The 11,283-nt window shown below is 41.7% G+C and overlaps 1 protein-coding gene across 3 annotated transcripts in view; it reads right to left on the bottom strand.

The window, feature by feature from the left end:
- Nucleotides 1-555: 555 nt before the first annotated feature.
- Nucleotides 556-11,283, bottom strand: part of SLC6A5 (solute carrier family 6 member 5) — a 63,775-nt gene continuing 53,047 nt past the window's right edge. For all 3 annotated transcript variants that reach the window (XM_049781008.1, XM_049781010.1, XM_049781009.1), the window contains exons 14-16: nucleotides 10,021-10,121; nucleotides 5,355-5,522; nucleotides 556-2,559 (exon numbers count right to left, since the gene is read on the bottom strand). In XM_049781008.1, coding sequence (XP_049636965.1) covers nucleotides 2,404-2,559; nucleotides 5,355-5,522; nucleotides 10,021-10,121 — 425 coding nt within the window. In that variant the 3' untranslated portion in view covers nucleotides 556-2,403. The remainder of the gene's footprint in view (nucleotides 2,560-5,354; nucleotides 5,523-10,020; nucleotides 10,122-11,283) is intronic.

Here is an 11,283-nt window from a genome sequence, read left to right as displayed (position 1 = left end):
TCACAATTAACTTCCAGTGTGTTAAACAAGCCTGGCAGCATGTGCGGGTTTTTCCCCCCTTCTTTTAATCACAACAGCAATAATTAGCAGAAATTGGTTTGGCATTCAGCATCAGATTCAAACGTTAGCCAAGAGGTAAAAAAAGCCAAACACCATTTGTCCTGACACAAACATACCTGTCCCTTGAGAAAAGACTAACTGATTTTTAGCTCTTTTCTTCAACCTTCACATTGCAAAACCTGCAGAGTTTTCAAATCTAAGTTATACCTCCATGACTTTCCCACTCCACTGCTATCAATTAGAGAGAGATATCTACATCTACTGAAATTTTGGTACAAGAGTGTGAAATTGACTAGATCTGGGAATATCTTATCAATATGGCTTTCATGGAGAAACCAGTGTTCGAGAGAGATAGATCACTAGAGAACCACTGGAACCAAGAGGTCACAGCTAAGCATCTAAATGTATCTTTAAGAGAAAATCATAGTTTGCTCTCTGTAATAAATTCTAGCAAGGTCTAGCTTTAGGGGAAAGGCAGAAAAAGGCAAAGAAGGAGGGGGAAGAATAAGAATGAGCTGCAGATAAAGGAAATGACAACCCAAAGTTCAAAACCCATCCTTGTTTCCTTTAAAAGTTTCCACTCATGAAAAAAATCAGAAGTTTACATTGCTATTGGCAAATAGTAATATTTTCCCTAGGGAAGAAAGAACTCAATAAAGCATTGAGACTTTTTTAAACAAATAAACTCATTTTAAAAAAAACTTAAATTAAGGTTTGTTTCACTGTCACTGAGTAGGATGAAAATGTCACATTAATCTACAAATTTGAACTGAAAACTTTGCCTGAGACCCTGTAATATGAAAATAAACAAATAAGAAAATGATTGAAATAGTGTCCCCTAAAGGAAACAATTTAGGTTTGGATATTATTACTGCAAGAGCAAAAAAAAAAAGAAAGAAAAGAAAAGAAAAACAACCCTGACTATACTATTCTAAATTCATCATCTCTATAGTGATTCATAAGATATTTATAAGGACAGAAAACACCACTATGATACATACTACATGAACACATACCACATTTAAAATTTTTCATATATGCATGTTCAGGATACAAGAAGATAATAAAGGTTATAGCTTCGCCAATCTCTGCAGACATATGATTTGCTCTCATTAGGGTGCAGTTATGAGAATGGTGAATTGGGAACTCTTAAAATTGAATTGGCTAAATGTAGTCTTAAAAGCTATAATCTTAATTGGCTCACTCACTACTAACCTAAGCTGCATTTATCAGAAATGCCTGTAAATACAGGGAGCTAAAAAAGCGCAGTGAATATTGTGGTTACTTTCTATTAAACTCTTAGTTTCTTTGAATTCTCTATGACCACAATTAGCATTTACTGTGAATGAAAAAAAGTTAGAGTAAAAATTGAGAAGTTGTTTCAAGAGTTTGTGTCCTATATATATAATATATAGACAGAACCAGGGTAAGTCTTGTTTTCCCAGAGGTTGAGAGACATTGACATAAGAAGAAACATGGTGCCATGCTGTTGAACCATTTTGCATGAAATGTCAGGAAGAAACTAGAGTGAAATTCTACTCTGCATTTACAAAATTAGGCACAAATTATACCATGGCTAGTTCATAAAGGTTGGGGGGAGTGATCAAAAGCACTAACACAGCTACTAAAAATAAAGCAACACATATATATGCACACACAAAAGAAAGATGGCAGATAAAAGTGATGACTGAGTCTTCACTGAGCTCTGCAGTATGCAGAAAGTAAAGTGTCTGAGAGCTGATCAGCCGGGCACAGCAATGACCAAATGAAGGAAACATCCCCAACTGTGAACGGAAAAGTGAATGGAACCACCTCTGTGGTGTCCACATTCAAAAGCCTTGTCTCCATCTAAAACATGGTGTTCTGACCACTGCTGACCCTAAACATCCTGTGTCTGAATGAGGTCGCCCACTGCTCCCCTCAAATCAACAATATGCTTAAATCCTAATTAACTGCCTAGTCATTCTACCATTGCTCTCCCACCAAAATGGCTCCACCCAAGACAAAACACAGTGGCGACAGCTCTATTGGCGGAATCACATATCCTTCAGACCTCACAGGTAAGCGCTCATGGAGTTAACTCACACCTTTGGGGCAAAGCGTGTGTTCTGGGGACCAATCTTACCAGGCTCTGACACCATGAACACAGGCAAACAGCACTTCAAGTGGTCTGTCTCTTCTCTATAGCATGCGATACTATGCCTACTTTTCTACATTACCACTCTCATGCACGGATATGAACCCAGATGTGGGAAGGAAGAAGAAAACTGGGAAGGAAGCTGGGGAAAACATGAGAAGGAGGCAGAGAGGAAATGGGACCAAGGGCCAGCCTATACCACCAGACTAGCACTGGGTACCCAGTTCCAAATCCTTCACGGGCAGTTTGAGTCCCAGCGAAGAGGTTCCCAAGGGGTCAAGCATGTTCTTATAACGCTCTCCACGGTGCTGTGACAAGAATGGACCCCAGTCCGGCTGCGGCGAGCACACCAATTTCAGCCTCTGTAAAGAAGCCAAAGACAAAGTCACAGAAGTAATACATGTTCCTCCCCTTGGGCCACTGTCCCAACTCACACCCACGTGACCACATTTACCAAAACTACACTTTGGGCCAAGAAAAGCAGAGAGGCGGATCAGTTCTATCTATGAAACGGGTCATTTAAAAAAGACACTTAAAATTGTTTACAACACCCTGGCAAAGATTTTAGAATTGCTAAAGGTTTGCTTTGCACAAGATTAATAGATGATAAAGAGACCAAGTTTTAATTATTTGTATTTCCCCCATCCAAATGGAGAGAATCTGCAATCTTCTCTCTCCACTGCAAAACACAGTCAGCAAAGGACATGTGCTCAATTACTTTTGTTCCATGGCTTCAACAATCGGTAGCTATATTAAAATAATTTAATTTTGTTTAGCATATTTCCCCAAAGCATAGAAATGGCTGGGGTGGGGGTAGAAGATATCCTAACCCCAAAGACACAGTGCCAAGAGTGAGAAAAGATTTTAATTATCTGTTGACAAAAAAAATAGATGCTTCTGGCTGGGTTCAGCAGGCAAGCTAAAAATAACAGCATCATGTCTATCCCTTCACCAGAACTTTTTACGGAAAACATTTGGAAACATTTTCTAGGAAGAGAAAAGAAAACATATTTTCTGAATATATAAGAGGGAACAATTCTATGTTTATTACCTATTAAAGTGAAGCTACTTCTTCGAGATGTTAGTTTAATCCCCCTTAATCATCCATTTGCAACCTTCAGGTCCCAGATCTACCATAATCATTTATACAGACAACTCATCCACGCAGAGCAGCTCTGCTCCACTGCGACTGTATAACCCCTCTGTGGGTCCCCAGGATATTCCAAGGGGCCACAGGTGAAAATCTCATCAATGGAGATACAGAATGAGAGTCAGTGTCAACTGCCAGTAAAGGGGATTCTGGGGGATAGGGGCGGGGGACAGGAACAGCACAGGAAGAAAACCAGGTCAGAAGGGTTGGAAAATTAGAATGAAAAACAATGCCACAGAGAATCCTTTAAGACAAGTGGCAGAGCTAAACCAACCTCTGTTCAGAGGGAAAGGGATTTCTGGATAGGTTTAATGGAAGGTTTTTTTTTTCAGGTACAAGGAAAACCAACCTGGGAACCAAGCACAGAAGTTTGACCTCATGAAAATAATAGATAATAGATAAAAGCTTCCTGAGGATAGACCCTGCTGGGAAGAAGCTGCCTCCTTCTCCCCAAAAGACAAGGCTCTGCAGCCCAAGCCCCACTGCAAGTCTATGTATTCATCATATCATTGCCAGTTCCTGTTCTCCTCCTCCTCCTCCTCAATCTGGCTGATCCTCCACTAGCCAGCTGGACAGCTCCTCCTGTCCCAGGTCCCTGCCAGAGCTTATGTGTCTTTCTTTGAGTCACCTGAAAAATCTTTCCACTGCCTAATATATTTCTAATATCCTGAGCACTATGGTTGGGGGACCCAGACTACAGACCTTTACAGCAGAATCATTCCTGGGTGTGGGTGAGATGTAGATATCAGTTGTTGAATTTGTTCAAGTGAGGCCACGTGTAAGTCTCATGGAATTCAAAAGTAAGTTTGGGCTCGATTGGGCATCAGAGTTCTCTGGAGGCTTGTGATGTTTCACCTCCCCCAAACTAGAGTTAAGGGGCACCAAACATGTGGCAGAGCATGGGGGATGCAGATCTAGCCCTAGATTCTCCAGGCAGAGGTGGTGTGGATCCTTCCCTAGCACATATATGTAGAGGTTTCTCCCACACAACAAAAGCCTGGTTGACTCTACAGTATTGTTGACACAAATGGATCCAAGAGTATACACTCTTTTTTTTTTTTTGGTTTTTGGGCGACATCCATTTGATGCTCAGGGGTTACTCCTGGCTAAGCGCTCAGAAATCGCCCCTGGCTTGGGGGGACCATATGGGACGCCGGGGGATCGAACCGCGGTCCTTCCTTGGCTAGCCCTTGTAAGGCAGACACCTTACCTCTAGCGCCACCTCACTGGCCCCAAGAGTATACACTCTTGAAGGGGTGGGGGAGCTTGTGGAAATCACCCGAATGGGATTCACTACAAATAAATATAAGTCTCTCCTCCTACCAACCTTGCTCTGCATCCCTTGTTATGTTCCTCAGGCAATGTAACCTTTTCACCTGCTCAGCCCTCAGCCAACCCCAACACAGGGAAGGAGTGGTGATTGGGGAGCACGGGTGTTCCCAAGTTGTTTTCAAAGGAAGGGGTACTGGGACCGCTCCCCAGTTCTCAATCAGAGAGTAATTAATTCCACCATCTGGTGGCACTCGGGATCATGTAGTGCCTGGAATCAAGCCTGGGTTTAAACAAGGCAAAAGCCTTAACCCCTGTTGCACCTCCTGGTCCTGGAAAGGTGGGATTCAACCTCCTGTACTAGAGGGAGGAGGGAGGAGGCAGGAAAAAAGAGAAATATCAGGGAAGGAGGGATGCTGCAATGTGGTTACACCCAACAGTGGAATTTAGACTATAGATGAGGCAATAGGAGCAAGAGGAAACCCCAGGAAAGAGAAGCTACTCTGGTCACTTATTCCCCAGAGCTACCACTGCACTGAGCAATGGTGTAATAATGGTTTGGCCTGCAGACTAATAAAAATGGGTTTAATCCAAACAGTGGCAACTGTAATCACTTCATCACTAACTCTTCTTCTACAATAAGTTTACTAAACCATTTTTGGTTTCTTGACTGCAAGGAGCTGTCCTCAACTCCACCCCCAAGAGAAAATGATGAAGGAAGAGAGCAGATAGAATTACCTCAATAAATCTGCCAGGGGCCAAATGCATTTTTATCACAAACATGACTGGGATCCAGATAACAGAGCAGGCAAGCATCAGCCATCCGAGCACCATGGACCAGTTAGGGTAGCGATAAGAGCCATAGGTCATGGGTTCCCACTGGTAAAAACTGAAGCAAAGGATAAACTAGGAAAGAAAGAAAAAGGCAAGCGTTAGTGGAAATGGAGTACAGACAATGTGAGATATTGAATTATGGCTCATCCTATAGCCATGCCCAGAATCCTGGCTGTTTATTTGAGGCTTTTGTGTTTGGCATTTCATTTTATACCCACGAGGAGCCTGAAAGGAAAGCCTTAGTCATCCCTTTTCCAATTGAAGCAGTGACCGTCAAGGAACTGCAGGGTGAGGACACACGCAAAACTGCTGATCCAGAGAATAGAAGACTCACAACCGCATCTGCAGATAGGATTAGAGTTGCTGGTAAAAAGACAAGGTGACTGATGGTGGGAGGTGGGTGAAGAATAATGAGGGTTCTCTGCACTTTCCAAAATGGAGAATCAAGTTTCTGCAATTGGGGAAAAAATATATTAAGCTTATGTACTTTTTTTTACAAATGAATTTACTTTGCTTTCTCCTTGAGGTGAGAATGGCAGGTCTTTAAAAGCTACCTCTGAAGATGAATGAGAAGGATTAAGCAGGGAGCTACTGAGCAGGAAGTTGATTCCTGTGATTAGCCCGGGATCAAGGAAAGGGCCATCTTGCCCTTCTGTGTCAGGCAAGTAAGGAGGCTTAGAGAGCTGGGGCTAGCTAGCAGCCAGCGCTCCTGCAGGTTTTCCTGGGCTCTGCAGCTGATTAGCACTGGGGCTTTTTAGGGATGAGTTCTCTGCATTAATATGATTGATGTCACAACTAGCAGACAACATTGGGGGTGGGGGTGGAAGGCTCAGGGAAAATCTATACTCAAGTTTCTGGTTTTAAAAGTGGCCCCAATTTCTTTTTTTTTTTTTTTTTTTTTTGTCTACTGAAATTAGAATGTTTTTTCTTTTTCTTTTTATAATTACTTCATTAAAGCACCCTGGTTATAAAATTGTTCACCCTTCACCAGTTGTCCACCAATGTCCCCAGTTTCCCTCCCACTCCCCTTCAATATTCCTCCTGCTTGCCTCTGGGACAGGCATTTTACATCTCTCTGTCTCTGTCTCTGTCTGCCTCTGTCTCAGTATCTGTCTTCCTGTCTCTCTGTCTCTGTTTGTTTGTTTGTTTTGGTGATGGTCAGGGGTTACTTCTAGCAATGTGCTCAGAAATTGCTCCTGGCTTGGGGAATCTATGGGACACCAGGGGATAGAACTGCAGTCCGTCCTAGGTCAGCCACATGCAAGGCAAACACCCTACCTCTGTGCTACCACTCTGGCCATCTATCTCCCTTTTTGACTATCCTGTCCATTATCTCCCATCACTAAACATTGGACAACCACAGCAGTGAGAACCCTAGAGCCTCAGACAGGGCTGACAAATAGGGAACATCAGTATCAAGAAGAATTGCTACCCAAAAGACAGTTGAGGTTCTCACAGCGCATGTTAAGCTTTGGAAGATTATGGGAAGGTGAGACGATGCCCTAAACAATTGAGTTTTTCCTGCTTTATCCCTCTGATGGTTGAATCAGCCTAGAATAACATACCCAGACACAGGGATTTCTCCTCCCCACCTCTCTCCATGATAAACGGTAAAATAATTGCACCAAAAGAACTACATGGAAAGATGATACATAGGTGCGGGGAGAGGGAGGGTGAAATACTAAACAAATGTAATTTTCAGTTACATAGGTATTAGTGCTAGAAAAATACAGGTTGCTGGGGCAAGTGAATATTTCAATGCAACAATAATTCAGTGTATTGATTTGAATTAACATGAACCTAAAAACAACTGTTTATTTTAAAGCAAAAACAAAAAAAATGCTTTTATGATAAGAGGTACCTACTCTTGGTCCCTTTCCAAACATTTGCCTCTAGAGTTATAAGCTTTATTAACCAGTCTATTGGAAGTATGGCCTAATGTAATTATGGTAAGTTGCTCCATTTCATTTACTATATAAATAGCAATACATCTGCTTATGTGTGTGCATACTTCAGTAACGTGACCTGACTATAAATATAGTAATTACATAGGGAATATTTATAACTCTATAAATCCATGAAGGCACATATAAAAAAAATGATCAATTTTATTTCCAGGGTTTTTGAAGTAATTTAAACCCATAATCAGTACATTTCAGCATACTACGAATATTCATTCACAGAAGGACAAATGACACAAAGCAAGAGTGAGACTTGCCTTTCCAGCACTCATTTCCTGGAGCACAAATACCACATCAAGCTTATCTATGCACACTTTTTCTTGGCCCTAACTGTCCTCTTGGCCACGTCAGTTTTGCTCAAGCTCTGTCTACACAGGAGCCTAAATATGAGAGATGAGCATTTAACCACTGAGTCAGGCCTACCTTGATCTTTAACTATGGGTTGTTAAACTAAATCCCTGAAGAAAGATTTTACCTTTGAAGAGGAAGAGATAAAGTGTCCTCATCTCCCAAAACCACACAGAAAGGGGTTCTGGTTTATGGTATTTTCTGGATCTTCTCAGTGATATCTGACATGAATTTTATTATGCAAGTCAAGTGAACCAAAGTTGAGGAACTTTCTCAAGAAAACAAAGCAGGGACCAGTGATAGTATAGCGATAGAATGTTTGTCTTGCACTCAGCCAACCCAGATGGACCTAGGTTGAATTCCTGGCATTCCATATGGTCCCCCAAGCCTTCCAGGGGTGATTTCTGAGCACAGAGCTCGTAGTAACCTTTGAGTGCTACCAGCTATGGCACAAAAAAAAAAAAAAAAAAAAAAAAGACAACCTTTGAGAATTCCCTTTCCCTGACATTCTGCTTATAAAGAAGATTGTGGCTATCTTAACCCACAAACTACCTTAGAAGACTAAATTGCTGGGCTTTCAGAAAATTTTTAGTATGGTCTTAAAGCCTAATCAGCCTACAGTTCAATTTGGGTGGGTTGTAATTTTTTGTTTGTGTTTTGGTCACCCCTGCAATATTTCTACTCCTGACTCTGGACTCAGGAATCACCTCTGGCAATGCTGTGGTATAGTGGTCTGTAAGCTCCTTATCCTTGAGCAAGTTCTACAGCTTCTCAACATTTAGCGCAAGCAATATAAAAGAAACAATCACCCACTGTGCATATTAGTAAGAAGCTCAAAGGGCAATGTTCAGGCACTTCGCTGTAACAGACCTCAACAGATCATAGTGCTGACTATGATTATATGATAATGCTTCTTCAGAACATCCTAAAAAATCCTCTGAAGCTTAATCTTTTAGGACAGGAGAGAAAAGTAGAGCCTAGGACAACAAAATAAAGAATAAATCTACTGTAGTAGTAACTGGGGAAAATTGGCAAAACCCAACCGAGAATAGAAAAGGGTATTTTCTTTTTACTATCAGAAAAAAATCTGAATTCTTCATATCAGGCTCAGTCCAGAGTTCCAGAAACTGAAAATTCTACCCTTATCCTTTTCTACTCTCAGGCCCCAAATTAGGTGGGGTTTTCTGAAAGAAAAAAAAGTCTCTAAAATAAGAATACAAATACGTTTCAGAAAGAAATGAGGTTATTTGTTTTAAAAAAAAACTCTTTGGAATATAAAAATTTTAAAAGTCAGGTAGGAAGTGGAGGAAGAAGAATGTACCGGTACCTTAACATCACAAGTTTCCATTCATCCTAAGATTTTCCTTTGGAGAAGCTATCTAGAGTTAAACTAACAACGGTGTTAGTCTGGTTTCTACTGCCACCTGCTGGCCCTAATAGTAACTACAGCCTGTTTCCAGCAGCTCTAGGAGATCTGCAAAGAGCCAGGAGGAGAAAAGGGTGGGTGAGGGTGAGTGACAAGGTTTCTGTCAATTATTGTGCTTAAAAAGTAGAGCAGGACAGAGCCTGGAGCCTTTCATACGGTACTGAGGTAACAGGATGTGCATGGAGGTCCCAGCACAGGGAGGGCTCTGATCTTTAAGAGGAAACACATCCAAAGCAATGACATCGTTCTGCTTGAGATTGGGAGGTAAAAGTGTCAAAAGCAATAAAAGACCAAAAAAAGCTACAGAAACAACCTCAAAGGCGCTAGAAGTCTAATTCCTATTATAATTATTGCAAGTAGGCTGTGATAAAAAGTGAAAAGCAACATTTTTGGGTCCAGCATGCCTTGGTGCCAAATGCTAACCTGGAGGGGCACCACTGCCAGCAGATGACCCACATTTGGGGATCTGTTTCCTCCTCTGCTCAATAGAGATAAGTGTGATATCCACCCATCAGGCCTACTGGGAGGTGGGGCATGGTGGGCCACAGGAAACTATTTGTAAGAGCCTGACTGTAGTTCGTTAGTCCACAGAATCTATCAGCTATCAGTACACCAGGCAGGCTGGAATCATGGGCATGCTACCATAATGATTTTCAGAACACCTCTGCTAAGCACCTTTTGGTGAGTTGCCTCAACTCTGAACCTCAATTTCCTCTTCTGCAAGGAAAGAGCATGACACACTATCATTCCTGGCTCATTTGTGGGCACACAGTTCAGTCAAACCAAAAACTCTGGATTCATATCCACTAGGCACCATAATGGGCTCGATCCTTACAGTTAAAATGGTGGGGGTGACGAATGCCCAGCAGACTTTCCAGAAAATATTTGGCTGGAATCCAATCATCATCTCTATGTCTTCACAGAATCTTTGCAAGCCTGCAAAACAAGAAGCAGAGATCCGAGGTGAGGAGCAATGACAAAAGGAAAAGTGGGGTTATGAAACAAATACTAGGGCTGGGGCTGACACCAGCCTGCAGTCCACATGACCCCCTAATATGCAGATAATACCTCGGTTCAAGGAAGCTTGGGGAAAATTGAACATTTAAATAGCTATAGAATACTCTCTGCAATCATATTTTCAACTGCTACGCAACCACAATGTCAAGGAGGAAACTTGCCTGACTAGATGCCTTACTTGGCATCTTCACTAGTACCACTATTTTCAGATACAATGGATATTGCAGTAACTCTGGAAAAAAAAAAAAACAATTAAAACTGGTAGTCAAGCACTGAAGGTTAGAAACGCCTTGGGACAAAAGTGATTCTCAATAGACCTGTTGGCATCAACCACCCTTCAAGGTCACTTTATCTGCACTCACTGGAGATCATGACAGTAGGCAAAAGCAGGTCCAGTGCCAAGAAGTTTTGCCCAATTGATACATATGTACAGAATCACTGTTTTCTTTTTTATTGTTTTTTTGTTTGTTTGTTTTACGAACATACTCAGGTCTTACTCCCAGCTCTGCACTCAAAGATCACTCCTAGCAGGCTCAAGGGGCCATATGGGATGTCAGAAATAAAACCCAGGTCAGCTGTGTGCATGACAAGTGCTTACCGGCTGTAACATCATTCTAGCCCTAGGACCACTATTTTCTGGGTCATATATCAACTCAAAGCCACAAGCAGAAGAAGAAGATTACCCTCGGAGTCAAGTTAACAATCATTGTCTTCATGTATCTGGACTTAGTAAATATTCCAAACCATTTCTTGAGTAGTGTTCTCTCTGTCTGTCTCTCTCTGATTTTCTGTCTCTGAGCAACTCCTTAACAGCAATGAGTGTAAGCCAAAAGTCAAAACAAACAAACTAGGGCAAGTGCTTGCTTCACCAATGAGCCCCAGATCCTGAGGAACACTTCAGTACTAGGCAGTTTCTTGCATCTTCCTGAGCTCATCAGAAATGTGTTGTTTTCAGAACCATAGGTTGCTATGCTGATAACATTTCTGATCTTGATTTGGGGGTTCTTGACCTGGGGTAAAATTTCATCATGCTGACCTCAGATGCATACTATTTTTCTATAGATAGTCTATACTTCCATTT

The sequence above is a fragment of the Suncus etruscus genome, chromosome 9 (genome assembly GCF_024139225.1).
Source record: "Suncus etruscus isolate mSunEtr1 chromosome 9, mSunEtr1.pri.cur, whole genome shotgun sequence".
Lineage (NCBI taxonomy): Eukaryota > Metazoa > Chordata > Mammalia > Eulipotyphla > Soricidae > Suncus > Suncus etruscus.
This window is presented reverse-complemented; position numbering and strand designations above follow the sequence as displayed.